The 17,404-nt window shown below is 40.7% G+C and overlaps 1 protein-coding gene across 1 annotated transcript in view; it reads left to right on the forward strand.

Annotated features, from left to right (window-relative positions):
• LOC105382491 (dedicator of cytokinesis protein 9) overlaps positions 1 to 17,404 on the forward strand; it is a 51,521-nt gene continuing 34,117 nt past the window's right edge. Inside the window, exons 1-29 of the mRNA XM_048631083.1 lie at positions 1 to 271; positions 1,085 to 1,204; positions 1,552 to 1,724; positions 3,425 to 3,722; positions 4,239 to 4,413; positions 4,643 to 4,850; positions 5,141 to 5,444; positions 5,640 to 5,857; positions 6,116 to 6,306; positions 6,570 to 6,814; positions 7,219 to 7,418; positions 7,702 to 7,822; positions 8,095 to 8,367; positions 8,795 to 8,911; positions 9,132 to 9,314; positions 9,444 to 9,581; positions 9,793 to 9,988; positions 10,108 to 10,178; positions 10,497 to 10,656; positions 11,274 to 11,513; positions 11,964 to 12,084; positions 12,413 to 12,556; positions 12,901 to 13,118; positions 13,814 to 14,050; positions 14,382 to 14,542; positions 14,960 to 15,080; positions 15,961 to 16,062; positions 16,379 to 16,512; positions 17,055 to 17,196. Coding sequence (XP_048487040.1) covers positions 224 to 271; positions 1,085 to 1,204; positions 1,552 to 1,724; positions 3,425 to 3,722; positions 4,239 to 4,413; positions 4,643 to 4,850; positions 5,141 to 5,444; positions 5,640 to 5,857; positions 6,116 to 6,306; positions 6,570 to 6,814; positions 7,219 to 7,418; positions 7,702 to 7,822; positions 8,095 to 8,367; positions 8,795 to 8,911; positions 9,132 to 9,314; positions 9,444 to 9,581; positions 9,793 to 9,988; positions 10,108 to 10,178; positions 10,497 to 10,656; positions 11,274 to 11,513; positions 11,964 to 12,084; positions 12,413 to 12,556; positions 12,901 to 13,118; positions 13,814 to 14,050; positions 14,382 to 14,542; positions 14,960 to 15,080; positions 15,961 to 16,062; positions 16,379 to 16,512; positions 17,055 to 17,196 — 5,059 coding nt within the window. The 5' untranslated portion in view covers positions 1 to 223. The remainder of the gene's footprint in view (positions 272 to 1,084; positions 1,205 to 1,551; positions 1,725 to 3,424; positions 3,723 to 4,238; positions 4,414 to 4,642; positions 4,851 to 5,140; positions 5,445 to 5,639; positions 5,858 to 6,115; positions 6,307 to 6,569; positions 6,815 to 7,218; positions 7,419 to 7,701; positions 7,823 to 8,094; positions 8,368 to 8,794; positions 8,912 to 9,131; positions 9,315 to 9,443; positions 9,582 to 9,792; positions 9,989 to 10,107; positions 10,179 to 10,496; positions 10,657 to 11,273; positions 11,514 to 11,963; positions 12,085 to 12,412; positions 12,557 to 12,900; positions 13,119 to 13,813; positions 14,051 to 14,381; positions 14,543 to 14,959; positions 15,081 to 15,960; positions 16,063 to 16,378; positions 16,513 to 17,054; positions 17,197 to 17,404) is intronic.

The raw sequence follows: 17,404 nt of genomic DNA on the forward strand, positions 1-17,404 counted from the left end.
AATATGTATATTTCTACTCTGTGAAACAATAATCGATTTCACTTTGTCGGTAGTCTGTTAACAACGTCACTTTGAAAATTGTTTGTCTTTCGCGAGCGCAAGGTTTTCGTTCGGCTTTTATGTTATTGAAGTTAATATTGTGAATAAAATGTAATAAAGCAGTGGAAAACGCTCTTGAGATAACTCTTAGTGCAGCATAAACTAATAAGTGTAGTATTGCGACATGCCTCCAGTTAATTCCAAGGAGGAAAAGATCGGCACGCAGTATGAGGTACGGTGAAAATCAGTAAAGAAATATGATATTGTTACGTTTATAAGTTTTATGAAATCTATGCACTTGCACATATCACGGTGATAAATCCAGTTTAACAACTATTCACTGACTTTCAGCCCCATTTAAGAATATCAAAGCTTATGGCTTGTCTTGGTATGTGAAAAGCAAATATTCTGGAGAAAATAGTTCTTCTACAGAAAGCTCTGAGTATGTGAAATATTTGTCTTTTCACTGTGTTCAAATCAACAGTATCTATCAAGTTTATTTTATATTTACTGTACACAATATTATATATACCAGAACTATATTGGTCATTATTGGTGCTAAATAAGTTTAAACTCAAATTTACATATTATTACTACTTACTAGGTACTATAGGCACGATCACATTATATCTTCATCAACAATGAATTTCATGACTGAAAAAAGTGATATTACATGCATTGTACTTAATTCATTCATGTAGGTATTAAACATTCAAAGTAAAAATTATTTTAAGCTTATCTATTGTATAACATAGTCAGATGCACAATATTGACTAAACCATTAACTGAATACTTATAATTAACATAAACAATGAAGTTATTTTGCATATTGTGGTTGTAATATGATATTTTGTACCTACTTTAATTATGCATGTGCAATCTGCACTGAATTATTAATTACAATCACCTTGACTTTTGCATTATCAAATAATCAAGGCAACCTCATAATTTAAATGTAATATCTGTAAGTCTAAATTCAGCAAAAAGGAATGTAGCCAAAAATGTTTTTTTTTCTTCTATAAATATTTATTAAATTTTGTTACAGAACATTATACCATCAAAATGCACTGCACTGGACTTTGAAAGATACATAACTGAGAACAGAACATTCTTGTTAAATGACCCTCTTCGAGACATTCTTCTGTACCCTGCTGATGATGTTTCGGTAATATAAATCTTCTCTATATTTGATATTCATAGTACACCTGTGACTCTTATAAAGCTAGTATGTATAAACTGTGCATAGCTATCTCATTTATTCTAAATTAACTGATGGCTCATACATAAAAAAAACATTCTTTAAAAGTCTAAATACAAATAAAAATTAAACCTAATATCATTGATGATGATGTTTTACCCCTGATACATCAAATCTTTCATTGGTTTTTATCCTTTAATCCAATGAAATAAAGTTCAAAACAATGAGGGATCTATAATAATTTTACCCAAATGAGTGTTAACTATGTTTAATATAAAATAACCATTTCCCAATTGCTACCCATTGTATCCCAGAGTGTAGTTCTCCCTCGCCGCTGGCGGACGGTGACCACGGCGGTGCCGGACGTGCGGACGGCGTCCACCTGCCCGCTGCTCACGAGACAGGCCCTCCTCAGCTATGCCTCCAGCTGGAACCTTGTGCACTACAAATACAGCTCATATTCCGGCACATACCTCAATTTACCAAGGTAAAAAAATAATTTCTGTTCACTTTTGGGGCTCCATGTTTCTTTATAAATTATACCTATGTATGAAGGCAGGATCAATGTTTTTGTTTCTAAGGCTCATCAAAGCCCATCAACACAAAATCCAGAAAATTTTGTGGACAATGTGAAGGTGATGATGTTCTAAAATTTCAAAATTAATCAAAATTTCAACATCTAATAGATCCTTGATATGCTTGCAATTTTAAACTGGTCTAACTTTCACTTACTCTAGAAATATATTATTGGTGCTTCTGCATTTCAAAATAACTAGATGATTTATTTAAATCTCAAATAAAAGTAATTAATTAATTGTAAAATTATTCATGAAATCATATTTATCAAGGTTAATGACCAAATATTTGTATATGTATTACATTATGCTACCACATGCTCACTCAGTAGGGAAGGAAGTTATTTTATAATGCCTTCTGATAACGTTATTGTTTCCTAATGCCAAGTTAGTATAAAACTAACTAATAATATTCATAATATATTATAATTTATAGTGTATGTGTTTATTGGTCCTTCATTTACTTTGTTTCATAGCAACGCGTCGTGTGGTATATATTTTACTGTGGAAAGATGGTTATAAAGCTTGAGAGGTCTACATTCTATCCCAGAATACCGACGGGAAATACATACTGATTATTTATATCATATTTATGCTTATTTTTTCAAATAACATTGTGACAATCTAATCATTTATATCATATTTATGCTTATTTTTTCAAATAACATTGTGACAATCTAATCATTTCATTACAAATACATAGTTTATTTTAAGTACTGTGTCATTTGGGGCAATGGGATGCTGCTAATGATAAATCAATGAATGCTTTCCTTATCTTTTTCTTGGAAGGTATTCAGTAGTCTTTGTTTACCATTCTTTACAAAGATCTGTTCGTCTTATTTGATTACACAAGCCATTCTAATTTTAGAGAGGCCAATTTCATGCGCGGCTGAGATCTGAGCTTTTTAGATAAGCAAGAATGTTTTAGCCTTTGGTAATGGAGCTAACGTTAGGTACTGTACATAAATAACGTATGCCGGAATAAGTTACAAATACGCATAATCAATATGTTTCATGTTTTCGTTCGCCGAATCGTTCCTCGCCGTCCTTGCGCAGAAGCAAAAACACAATTGTTTATAACAGGCGTTAACTATTTACATCGTACAGGCAGACAAACATACCTACATACAGGCCATACATACATGCTCTGAATGGAATGTTCTAGTTCGGTGTGAAATGTGTAATAATGTAATTATGGAAAACGGGACTGGCCTCATTAGCACCACAATTAACGGCGCTCCATGGTTCTGAGAGCATGCACAAAAAGTTGAACACCGAAATGCTCAAGGTTACTGTGTGGGCGAAAACATGATCTGAATCATCTATCATTACTGGGTATATCCCCACAACGTAATGAATATAGGTACCTAGCAAATAACATGGTTCTATTATTGTTGCTAGGTAAACTTGTGTTGAGTACGAGTATATTAATCTGTTTTGAATAAGATTTCAAAACATCACACAGGGATTCCCTTTCTATTACCTACTCTACAATAAGCGATGCAAACTATTGCGTAAAATTAGAAAACAGGAAATAACAATCTCTCAAAAACTTTCCTACATACAACACTACGTAAGACTGCACTGTAACCTATACATGTGTAATTCACAGGACAATAGATAATAAGCTACCCGAAGAAGTATACGACATAGACGCAGAGACTGAAGGTGAAAATGACGCTCAAGCCGCCAAAATTGATATTGGAACCAAAGAGGGCTACTTGCTCAAGGGGCCAGAGATTGGCTCCGATAGGATATTTAGCAACCTCGCCTCCAAATCGTTTAAGAAACGGTACTGCTGTATGGTGAAGGAAACTGATGGCACTTACATACTGGAGGTGTATAAAGATGATAAAAAAACGGACACGAAGCTTACAGTTGTCATGGACTTCTGTTCGGAGGTCGTTAAAGTGAGTACTATTTTATACATATAAAATTTGTACTTACACATTTTAAATATAAATGTAATGTAATATCTAGCCGGTCGATGTTAAATGGGGAAAGCTAACATCAGTGTTGAGCTGCTCCTTGTAAGAAAAAGGGACCCATGTCCTATACTAAGTAATGTCCATTCAAGTTCCAGATAATTATTTGCAATCAAATGTGGCCGCACAACAGAACAATAGAATTAACGTTAGGTACGCTAATAGAACTATTATAGCTGTTCATAGTTTTTACCTCCATAATTATAGAGCAGTCTATCCCTACTCAATTCTACTCACGCATCGTATAGTATGATAACTCGGCATTAGATTATAGGGTGCCGGGTTCTCTTCCGGGGTCAACAGTCTACTCGCCCCTTTAGTTTGGTCCATGACTTGTCGGCTATCCTGCATAACTACAACGTAAAATGCTGCAAACGGCCACTGCCTATTCCATCAGGCTTTCGAGACGTAACTATTTATGTTTGTAATTTTCAATTCTAGAATCCGAAGCGCGGTAGGTTCTGCTTCGAACTGCGCATGTCAGGCGGGAAAGGATACACGTTCTCAACGGATACGGAAGAGGAAATGAACGAATGGATCAGCGTCTTCACCGCGGCGCTGAAGAAAGGACAAGAAAACCAGGAGAGCCAGCAGAATGATGAGGCTATTGATAAAGGTATTTACTTATTTAGGTATGTAATAAATAAGGAAAATGAACTCAATAATGATGTATTGTGGTTCTGTAATGTCCAATGTTATTGAGACAAACCAACAGCGCATGGGTTTATTATAGTGCCAACACAGTATACCAAACACCCTCCCAGTTCCATCACTCACAAAATCCATATCACGCAACTCAAAGCTCTGCCCACCACATAAAAAACAATCTAATCTATTCCCAGCAGACGAAGACGTCTCCCTAACCGCCGAGCCACCGCCCGCGACCTACGGAACCCTCAAGGGCCTGGAACACAGTATGAACCCCCTCCTCATGAGGTATTCCCGTGAGACCGCCATGTCCATAGCGGCGGCGCGGGCCGAGTGCCGCGCTCACGTGTTCAGCCTGCCGTATAGGCGGGAGGCCCCGCCTGAACCCATGTTGGAGCCTTTCAAGTGAGTTTTAGAAATATGATTGTTCTAAAATTTCAGACGTCAACTGTTGCGCATATTATGTAGGGGGCAGATAACAAAATCTATAAGCTGAACTAGCGGTGGGCCGGCCACCGGTCTTGTTTGCCGCAATGAGTGGAAACCACGGTCAGGAAATCTTACCGTGCATGCCATCCAGACAAAATACACTGATTCTAATTTTGATGGACCTTATTGCGGTTGCCAATTTTTTTTTTAGATCATGATGTAACAAAATAACCTGTGTATTAAAATGTGTCTAATCTTCTTTCCAGAGAACACTTTGGCCAAAGAATATTGCTCAAATGCGAAAGCTTAAAGTTTAGGTTACAAGCGCCGATTGATGGAGACAAGGAGCTATTATGCCAAGTGGAACCTTATTTCACATCTTTAGCTCTGTACGATGCGAGAAGTGGCAAGAAACTGACGGAAAACTTCCATTTTGACCTCAACCACGATGCTGTTAAGGATCTAGTCAAGGAGAATGAATGCACCAAGTCATTAGTCGAGAATTTCAGCTACGATGTCAAGTTGGATGTTAAACAGATCAGCGACGAATGGTTCCGGTCTAAGAGACAGGTTGAATATTTTTATGCTAGTATAGAAATGCCATTCTGTTATAAGCCGCTGACAATAAGCAATCTGATTGATATACTGTTGATAAAGTCATACAACTCCATTGTTTAACCACAAGTAAAAAAAAATACTGTTTACTGTTTCTATATTTACTGTTTCTCTAACATCATAAGTCTAATTACCCCCTCTTCATTCCAGGTGCAACTATCAATAAACAACCCACACCCAGACTTGTTCATAGTGGTCCGTATAGACAAGATACTACAAGGCCATGTGAACCAGGTCATGGAGCCCTATCTGAAGGCTACTAAAGACCCTCGTCTAGGGCTGAAAGTGCATAAGATTGTGCAAGCGTATGCTAATAGGGTTGGGAGCTATAAGATGCCGTTTGCGTGGGCTGCTAAGCCTTTGTTCAGGTATGTTAAAGGAATTGGGCCTTATTGTGCTTTGTCAACTTTAGCTAGCCAGTTAGAACCGAAGGTCCTTGTATGCTATTGGGCTAAGGTTTTTTTTACGGGCCCTTATGAAGAATTAGCCCGAATAAGATAGGTTTTACCGAAAAAACAACATCAACCTTTGGAAAAAATCTAGGTATCCCTAGTTCTGCATCAACCTACAACTACATCAAATAACTTGCATAGTGGAGTATTCTATCATAATTCTATAATTTCCAGATTATACAGCAATGACTTGGACACGTCGCCAGAGTTCCCGGCAATATACCGCCAGGAACCGAACAAGATGTCTGACGATGACCTGCTGAAGATACTCTCCGATATACGGAAGCCGGAGAAATTGTCGAAACTCACTGTGATACCCGGGTGGCTGAATATTAGTATACAACAGAGCAATGAACCTGTACCTAGTAAGTGTATTCATTACTACCTAGTTTTTATTTTATCATTCTGCAAACATTCGGTCAATTCTTGTGTGTGTCAATTTCGTTAAATGAGTATGTATTTGATTGAAAACCGCATGTTGTTACTCACGCAACATGGATGTTATGATACCTACATATCACAATAAAACAACACTGAAAACGATAATAATTTTCATAATTACGTCATGCGATTTCCATTCAGCATTTTTAATATGAATGCCTGTATAAACATACACCATCTACCGCAGATTGCATGACGAGTGCGCACGCAGCGCTCAAGCCATTCCCGCTCCCCCCCACCGCCCCCCTGACCTTGGAACTGGCGACCTTGAACTTGGAACCAGAACAGCCCTACGCGGCGTACATACACCACATGTACGTGCGGCCGCTGACCCTGAGCTTCGAGTCGCAGAAGATGTTTGCGCGAGCGAGGAACATAGCGTGTGTGGTGGAAATGAAGGATAGCGATAGCGGCGATAATAAGGCGTTGCAGGTTGGTTGTTTGTTTTGTTTGTGGTGGTATTTGTAGTGTGATGGAGTGGAGTTTTCAGTGGTGTTTGTGGAAGGTAGAGGTGAGAAAGAACTCTAGGTTGGAGCTCGAGATAATTATGTCGATGAGAGTTTTTCTATATTTGATACCATAGCGTCCAGGCACGTAATTGTATTGCAACTGTGTAATGCAAGGAGTGATGCATAAATAACACACGAATGCTAAATAATTATGCTCACAACACAGCTCTGTCACAACACCACATTTTTTTAAATAAAGTATCTAACATCGGTAAACATCTTACGTATGTCTAGTTCTTGTGAAAAGACCATCTACTTCTTATCATATCGGCACATCACGACCCTAAATTGCTTACACAACTCACCAAATAAACACCCAACCCGCAGGTAGTCTACGGGCGAGCCGGCATGACGACCCAGTATCGTTGCTCAGTTCTCCATCACAACGCTAGCCCGACCTGGAGTGACGAGGCTAAACTACGCCTGCCCTCCACACTGTCGCCTGCGCATCACTTGCTATTCACGTTTTATCACATCTCGTGTGATCTGGCCAAGAAGAGTGATACCAATGTGGAGACGTGTATTGGGTGAGTGTGTTGTCAGTGAGCAAAGTTTTATACAAGTAGCTAACATCAACGTATTCATCATCTCATGTACCCATAAATGTCCTCTGCTGGATATAGGCATTCTGCACTAGCACTCTACCCTCGACCTTCCTCTACCAGCCACTGCTGGCTATCTATGTAAGTTCGTTGATCCAGCGGGCTGGAAGGCCTCACAAGTTACACTGGGTATCTGTTCTCCACTCGAAAACTCGCTTACCGGTCATCAGTCGTATCTAATCCAATGTTTTTTTATATTTGCCCCAAGGTATGCGTGGGTTCCTCTGCTGAAGAATGGCAAATTAGTCGAGGAGATTGTGAATCTACCCATTGCCACACATCTACCTTCGGGGTACTTGTCCATTCAACCGCTTGGACTTGGAAAAGGGGTAAGTTCAGTAGGTGTACCAGCTTATCGAGCCACGTTACTGACAAATATTATCGAGAAGTTACGTAGTCAAACATTGCGTTTTGCATTTTGAAATCAACTTTTTAGTCTTCTAATCCCTAAACCGTATTATTCATTTCCCGTCCCATGTTTCTTGGTCTCCACTCGTGAACTCGCAATTTCCTACTTCCGTATCCAAAGTACATTCTGTAGTAAATACATAGACTAGTCTCTGGTTATTTTTTGGTTAGTTACATTCTTTATAACTTACAGAACGCCGGCCCAGAAGTCGTATGGGTGGAAGGCGAGAAGCAACTCTTCCGTTGCCAACTAATCCTCGACTCGACCGTAGCCACACGCGACACACACCTGCACAATCTGTTCAGCCAATCAGAGCGGCTCATTGCGGCCACCTCCCCCTCCACTTCCCCTTGCCCGCCGCCGTGGGGCGAGGTCTGTAATGCACTGAAAGCTGCGCATGCGATCAGACTGAGTTCTCTGGTTGGGTTCTTGCCGACGATATTGAATCAGCTGTTTGAATTGATGGTGAGTGTATTTTACACACAACATGTTATCCTATGTATATTCTCGGTGAGTGTATTTTACACACAACATGTTATCCTATGTATATTCTCGGTGAGTGTATTTTACACACAACATGTTATCCTATGTATATTCTCGGTGAGTGTATTTTACACACAACATGTTATCCTATGTATATTCTCGGTGAGTGTATTTTACACAAAACATGTTATCCTATGTATATTCTCGGTGAGTGTATTTTACACACAACATGTTATCCTATGTATATTCTCGGTGAGTGTATTTTACACAAAACATGTTATCCTATGTATATTCTCGGAAGCTCATATACAAAGCATGCGTTATTGTCTTGGAAAATATGAAATCAATCTTAAAATAAGTTTAATTACACATTGCTTTCATTAAAGAAAGTGACTTATTTATTTTACAGACTGTGGAGAAAAGCTACTCGCAAGACATGGGATATCAGATCGTGAAACTGATAGTGCATTTCGTTCACATGATACATGACTATGGCAGAAAAGACCTCCTGGACAGTTACGTAAAGGTAAATTAAAAAAAAATATTTAGTGCCTGTTGATTTGTGTCGGCAGAGAGGAGTGCTGGTCCCTGAATAGACCAATGACACTATTTACAATAAGAAAAACTGGCCAATCACCGTATTTCCAATGGATTTCGAGCGCTGTCATTGGCCAATTCACGCCCAGCCCCTAAATCACCAAACCAATTGCAAATGAAACAAAACACTATCTTTATCTTTCTTGCAGTACGTCTTCAACTGCGTCGAGTTCAAACTACACACGGTATTGACCGCGCCTCTGCACCAATTCGTTGACCCCAATCAGCAGGATTTCCTATTGGGCAACAAATTCATGCAGTATTCTGGCTTCTTCTTTGACATCATTGTGAAGAGCATGGCTCAGTATCTCATTAATACTGGAAGGATTAAGGTATGTTATATTTATGTAGTAAAGAAAACGTACGGACGTAACAGATGACATTCTGTACCATCGAAAACAAGACCGCTTACTTAGCGGTTTATAAAACGCTCATAAAAAGTCTAATATTTGTGTTTTCAGATGTCTCGACATGAGCGATTTCACGCAGATTTACTAGAGAACATAGATAAATTGGTGACAACAGTGGAGCCGTCATACATCCTGCAACAACCCATGCAGACGCACATATTCAACAAAAATCTTGCCCAATTCTTAAAGGTAAAAAAATATAATCAGTCGATAATCGGTAAATTAGACTATCGTCACTTCTCTGTATGGGATTACTTTTCCATCACTTCATACATCTGTAACCTCGATACTCACAATACCACGAAGTAAAATCACTTACAAACTGGTTCTATGTTTCCCTAATGGAAATTTGTGAATTTAATCATCCTGTATATCTTTAAATGTTTTTTTCTCCTTCCAGTCTTGCCTCTCATTCATGGATCGCGGGTTTGTGTTTCGCCAAATCAAGAAATATATTGACAAATTCAAGCCGTGCGACCCTAAAGCACTGTTCGACTTCAAGTTCACGTTTCTGCAGACTATATGTTCACACGAACACTTTGTGCCCTTCAACTTGCCGCTACAAGCCAACCGACTTACCAAAGATTGTGATGAAGGTGTGTAATTTGCATGATTTAGATATAAATCTACAACTACATATTTTACATCCGTCAAATGGCGTCTCGCTTATTCCTTTCATAAAAATAATAAATGATTACTGCATTAACTCTTTCAGATCCAGCCAAGCTGAAGTTATCGGAAGACTTCATCATGAAACATTTTCTTGCCGGACTATTGTTGAAACAAGTAAGCGACTTCATTCACTCAAGTAATCAAACTCCAATTTTTTTCTCCAAGAGGAACGGCATCTTCTAACAAAGACTAAAGTCGATGTACATTGCGACAACTATTTTAGTCGCTTTCACTAGAACTAGAGTAGGTCACCATGTGCGTGGTAAAAGGATTACCCAGTCCAAGTAGCGTCAGCCGCTGACTAGCCATGGTGCGCCGGAAATATGCGCTTGCAAATATTAAGTACATTCGATACGTCAATCGGGCTTCATTCGTTTACCCCTACTACCACACAGCCTAGAAACCCATTTTAATTATCCTATCCATCCCCAGGTAGAACAATCCCTCCGTGAAGCTCCCCAGAAGCGTCGCTCGGCGCTGGGCGTGCTGCGCGCGCAGCTCACCAAGCACGAGCACGACGACCGCTACGCCGCGCGCACGAGGCGGGCGCGCGTGGCCCGGCTCTACGCGCCCTGGCTCACCACAGTGTTAGGTACGGTACCTACCACCTACTCTCTCCAGGCACCGCTGCACGGGTCCGTTACCGACGTCGTCGTCGATAGACTCGTTTATTGTGCGTTGCACCAATCACAGCTACGTTTTATCGCGAATCGCGGTATGTGACATTTAGGAGCGCGCACGGGTCCGTTATCGACGTCGATAAACTCGTTTAATGTGTGTTCCACCAATCTCAGCTCTGTATTTATCGGGAATTGCGGTATGTGGCGGTTAGCTACGTCGATAACGAACCCGTGCAGGGGGAACAGGTAGAACTGAACCCGCTGCACGAATCCGTTATAGAAGTCGATAAACTCGTTTAGTGCGCATTCCATCAATTACAGCACGGTATTTATTGCGAATCGTGGTATGTGAAGTTTAGCTACGTCGATAACGGACCCGTGCAGCGGGGACAGGTAGAACTGAACCCGCTGCACGGATCCGTTATCGAAGTCGATAAACTCGTTTAATGCGCGTTTCACCAAACACAGCTCCGTATTTATCAAGAAACGCAGCATTACAGTCTTCCATCTAGCTCTACCTTGTACCGCTCCACCGTCTTTAAACATTCTCATATGATGTATTTACATAAAATAACTAATTCCTTCACAGAAAACGCACACCGCCTGGTGGCCAAGTCCCTAGCGTCGCCAGTATACGAGAACGGACACGACAAGCCAGACGGAGAAGCGATATTGCACCCTATCATCAACAACACACAGAAGGAAGTCGCTTCAGCACACAGCACTCCGAGGAAGAATAGACTGACGTTGCATTTTGATCACACGCCCGTTAGAAATTCGGCCCATTTTAAGGACCCACCGGTCATACTGAATACTATGTACGGGAAAGGTTTGTTGAATTTTTTTAATACTTATGTGAAGTCATATTCGTGGTATGTTAGATTTGTTGTGATGTCACAGACAAAGACCTTTCATCTAGCATGATCATTTATTCATTATCTCACACATGCCTGTTGATTTTGAATCAAAATAGGCTGTCACAAAAAACAAATCCTCAAAAATAATAAGGGTCATCTCACACACAGCTATCCGATCCCAAACTAGACAGAGCCTAATATGGGTATCGGACAGCTGATATACCTGTATAGATTAACACCCAAGACCTGAGTCTTCATTTCATATAGCTTCTGAAATCAGTTTCAATAACATTTGTATCAGTTAGTTTAGCAATTGTTGCGCTAGAGCAGGGTCTTATAATAAAAACTTACATAATACCCACATACTACAGCTTATGTGTCCGTCTCGCTACTCCACTCATGGCGTGTGTATGTGTTCGTAGATCAGCACAACAATCTGTCGCACAGTTCGCTGGAGTCTGTGTCCACCATGTCTGGAGGTGACTCGCTGCCGAGAAACCTGGCTAAGCCGGACCTCAGCGAGATTGGGGACCAGGTTAATAGGTGAGTTTTATGGTCTGATAAGACTACTTGTTATTTTAAAAACCCTAAAAGATACTTAGAAAAGAAAAATAAAGTAGGCACTGATATGTAGAAAGAATTTTAAAGAAAATTACGTTTAGTATTTAGACTTTTTCATATACGCGGCTATTGGTACGTCGTATTATATAGTTGCAAAATTATTTTCTAATACAACTACTATACACAGTTAAAGACAAAAGGCACGCTACGGACTAAAACCAAACACAAGGAGCTCCTTATCATTCATAGACCTCAAACCTCTATGCTCATAACTCAACCATAAACTATCCTAACCTCAACCTCCTTCCAGATTCGGCGTGATGTCCCCGGAAGAGGTCCGCGACGTGCTGCTCTGTTTCCTGTTCGTGCTGAAGTACCTGGATGAAGACAGGCTCGTGGAGTGGTGGAAGACGCACACGCCTGCGCAGACGCATGCTTTCTTCAACGTTTTGGAGTGAGTTTGTTTTGCAAGGTTGTCATAAATTGAAGAGCTCTCAGACTGTGTATTAAGTTTAACGTGGTCACTATGTTTTATGCATGACACATTGTGAGCCTCATAACTTTAGCAGCTTAAGTTCTTTTCCCTCAATCCACACGGCATCAGCAGCTGACCCCATTTGGTGACCCCGACGTGATAACATTAAATATTTATCAAGAGTATCACTTGAATTTTTATTCTCACTCACAGAAATCCAAATTATCCTTATACCCATAATTTCAGTTGTCAGTGCACAGCATGATCATATTCATTCTCATCCAACTCCAACACTATAAAACTAACTCACCTTAACTCCGCAGGATTTGCGCCGAGCAATTTCACTACATAGGGCGGAGCAAGATCCTCTCGGAACTCAAAACCTCCACCCCGGACTGCAACGGCAAGGCCAAGCCGGTGAAGGCGAGGACTCTGCCAGCCAGGATGACCCCGCCAGACTTCTCCAAGGAGCCACCGATCATTGTGGAAAAGAATAATACCGTGAATAGGGAGAATCTTGTCACCACTAATGGGATTTCAGGTATTTATTATTATTATTATTATTTATTTATAAACATTGCAGTGATACATAGGGTACAGAAGAATTCCCACAAAACCAATATTTTTGGTTTGACTGTGGGTAAACGGTGACATTTTAATTAAGCTATTATTTAAAAATTAACAAAATAAACAATATATTGACTGTGTCAAGTGAGCAGTGCAAGGAAGGCACCACTCTCAATCATAATAAGTTTTAAGTATCGTAATAAGTTTTAAGTAAATGTTTTTTTAATAATGTTTTAAATAAAGATAATTTTTTCTCATTTTTAATACTTACCGGTAATTCATTATATAATTTGGGTATTTGTTTACAGAGCATTCTTCCACCAAAATAATTATTTGTATATGGTATTTGGTACCTTCCTTGCACAGCCCCTCTTGTGTCGCAAGTATGCTGGATAGGTATTTTATGTTCTTCACTACCATGGTAGGTAGGTAGGACTACTTTGAGGTATAAGTTTATTTTAGTTTTTGTGCAAAATTACAATGAAGTGCATTGGTACTTAACGTCTTGACAAGATGTAGTCTTTGAGCTACATCACTTTGTTATACAAACTAAAATACTGATTTACGTTACTTATAAACTATCGCACTATACCATTCCGAGTCTGATAAACTTTCATCACCTTTAAACTACTTTATTGAGTTTATAAGACACTAATAACATTCTTCCAGAACTAGACGCCATAGCCGACCACGCAGTTCTATCAGCCGGTTGCCTAGCAACGGAAGTGGGACTGATCATTATAGACCGCGCTTGTCTCTTCATGAAGAACCTCGGAGCGGCGGAGGGCGTCGCTGCTAAACCCTATCTGAAGCTGTTGCAGTTCCCACAGAGTGAAAACTTGTATAAACATCTGTTTGCGGCGCTAAGGGCGTATATTAACCAGTTCTCGGAGACGCTTTTTGAGGGTGAGTAGAAAAAGATACGATAGGCTAATCACTTTCCAGCCCAAACTACAAGTCCATTAACGCTGTGAAAACACTTAATTGGCAGGACCACACCACCACACTTCTTAGCTTGTTCATTAAACCTAAATACATGATATAAACTCGATCTTGTATTGCTTTTTGTCAGTCGAAAGTTAAAACGTACACAACATTGTCCTTATTTTATATTTATGGCTAGTGTCCATAGGTGATTATGTCTCAAATATTAGGAGTTAAGACAGTCCGTACATGCAGATCATACCATCTCATTATAAGCCTCATAATTTTAACTTTTGCCCCAAAATTCCGCCAGGTGGCAGCGCCCTCTGCGCGGGCGTAGTAAGTTCCGTGGTGAAGCTGTGCGAGGCGCGGCCCGCGTGGCTGCGGCGGGAGGCGGCGGCCGCGCTCTACCTGCTCATGAGGGCCAACTTCCAACACGGCGCCGCGCCGAGCGTCACCAGGGTGCATCTACAGGTGACTACTGCACGTCTAGTGTGAGTATACTCCGCCAGGGGGCGTGGTGAGCGGAGTGGTGAAGCTCTACCTGCTCATGAGGGCCAACTTCCACCACGGCGCCGCGCCGTGCGTCACCAGGGTGCATCTACAGGTGACTACTGCACGTCTAGTGTGAGTGTACTCTGCCAGGTGGCAGCACGCTACTGATTGCGGATGTGGAGTATACACAGCTGGAAAGAGATGGTCAAATCGAGTGATAGAAGCTGTTTTTGTTACAGCAGTGTAATACAATATTGACCTCTAGGTACAATGCAGAACGATGTAAGTCGCATCACGTGCAAGAACAAAAATGATTTATTTATTATGACGTGGGACTGGAGACGGTTTTTGCTACAATCTTTATAATCTGTGTTTAAATAACTGTATTTTTGTCAGGTGATCATAGCAGTGTCGAAGCTGCTGGACAGTCAGACGGCGATCAACAGCAAGCGCTTCCAGGAATCTCTCTCGGTCATCAACTGCTTCGCAACTGGAGACAAGGCTATGAAAGGGACAGGTAACTTTTATTTTAAACCATCTATGTAAAAATGTCACGCAAGTTACAAAAAGCTTAAAATATCTCTGGAGCAATTTCAGGAAGAAGGTTCCTGAAATTGCTCCAAGCAGGGTGCAACGGGCCGCATTTTCATATGAAATCCGAGTAATATGCCAGGTATAAATTACATTTTCCCCTCGGCCCCGGCACTCTGCGGCCCGTCACAATGTGCGAATAATTCTTTATTTTGCATTGGCTGAAAACTATTGCACCCATAGACATAAAAATCACATTGACATTGCATTGACATGTTATTGCTGTTATTGTTATGTTTACATTGTTGACATGTTTTGATATAAAATTTTGTTATGCATTAAATCCAAAAAATATTATAAATTCTGAGTAAAACACATCATGTCCCCCAGTGAAGGATATCGGGAAGTAGTTTTATGGCGTAAATCCAGCATATCCTGCAGGATTAAACATGGCCTCTTCCATTACAAGTGCAATAGTTTTGATATACGTTCACTGGCTGAGCCACTTGATAAGACCTTGAAGAAGTTTTGGGATGTTTCTAAAGGTTACATAAGATTTTATAATGTTCTGGGTGAAAAAGGTTAAGAAGAGCTCATGGGTTCCTTAGGAGCGGCTTACATTCAGTTCAGTAGTGTATGATTACGGGCACTTATAAATATTTTCTTCTTAGTACTCGTATGCAAGTAGCTCAGTTGGAGGGTATAACAATGAAACACACCTTGAACATACTTCGTACCTATCCTTGAACGATATAAATAAGTTAAGAATCTCAGTTTACAATCGCCATACGCCATTTACATCCACGAACATAATTATGTAAGTAAATGGCGTATACAATACTTATAATTATTATGAATGTGCACAGGATTATCCAACGAAGTGGCTGAGCTGATGCGGCGAGTGCGGACAGTAGTGGGAGCCAGGGCCAGGCTGGCTGGCGCCGGCGGAACCAGCCTATCAGGTAATTAATTATCACATATAATTATGTACATTATGTATTTGTTTGTTTTCTGATATTTAATGGAGGTCTCCACAATCTTTCCATTAAATATGTAACCTTGCCATAAGCAGAAGATCTGAGGAATGCGCTTTCTCTACTACATAATGAAGATCTGTACGCTAGAATCTTCCACTATGATCTCTTGCGTGGTAACAAAAAATCGTTGATATTGACTCTGAAAGTAACTACTTTGGTATTTTTCACACTTTTCCAATAGTTCTGTCATCATCCTGTCTACACACATTAACTTATATAATTATACTCAAAAAGTCTCAACAATCTCCAGGGGCCGGCAACGTGCATTTGGCTGAGCTCCAACACTCCCTGGCCGCGTCGTGCCGCGCCACGCCGCGACTGCGTCACGCCTGGCTCACCACGCTGGCTGAACATAACGCCAGGCAGGGGGACCATGATGAGGTAATTAAATAATTACCGTAACACGATGTGGTAGAAGTCATAATCCAACATTCGTTAGCCGCGTCGTGCCGCGCCACGCCTCGTCTGCGCCACGCCTGGCTCACCACGCTGGCCGAACATAACGCCAGGCAGGGGGATCATGATGAGGTAATCAACTTTTAACCGTAATGCTATGTAGTAGAGAACATTATCCGACATTCACTGGCCGCACCTGCGGCACGCCTGGCTTAACTACCTGGATAAAATAAAACCTATTGTGATGTTCGTTCTGACGTTGATTAACGCTCTGTAAACTGTAACCTTTAGCGCTTCTAGAGATCTGCTAAGCGCGCTTGGCCCACTGCTCTAGCCGCGTGACAGCGTGAACATGATGGGTAACCACCTCTATGTAATAAATGAAATAATAAGTCACAGCACATACTATAGAGTAGTAAGAGTCGCTGTTGTTGAATACGACGACAGAGTACATCATCACCATCAACCACCTTACCTCTCATAACAAAGATCATAATAACCCACTAACCCACACCTCTATTCCCCAGGCGATGTGCTGCCAGCTCCACATCGCGGCCCTCATAGCGGAGTACCTCAAACTGCGCGGCGCGCAGACGTGGGGCGCAGAGGTCTTCCAGGATATCTCCATGAATATACCGAAAGATGAGACTGGACTCAAGATTGATGAAGGTAAGGTTTGGAGTTGTTTGTAGGTTAGTGCCGGAACAAAGGAAGAAGTTGTAGATGGCGCTAGTTATAGTGTTATAGGAGAGTGAGGCTACAGTATGTTTTTATTTTGATTTATATTTTCCATGCGTAAGCTGTTATGAAACCTCTCGTTAGCTACCGCTACTGAGATTGATTGAGATATTTATATTACGTCTTAGTGAAACGAATT

Source organism: Plutella xylostella, chromosome 4 (genome assembly GCF_932276165.1).
Source record: "Plutella xylostella chromosome 4, ilPluXylo3.1, whole genome shotgun sequence".
In the NCBI taxonomy this organism is placed as follows: Eukaryota; Metazoa; Arthropoda; class Insecta; order Lepidoptera; family Plutellidae; genus Plutella; species Plutella xylostella.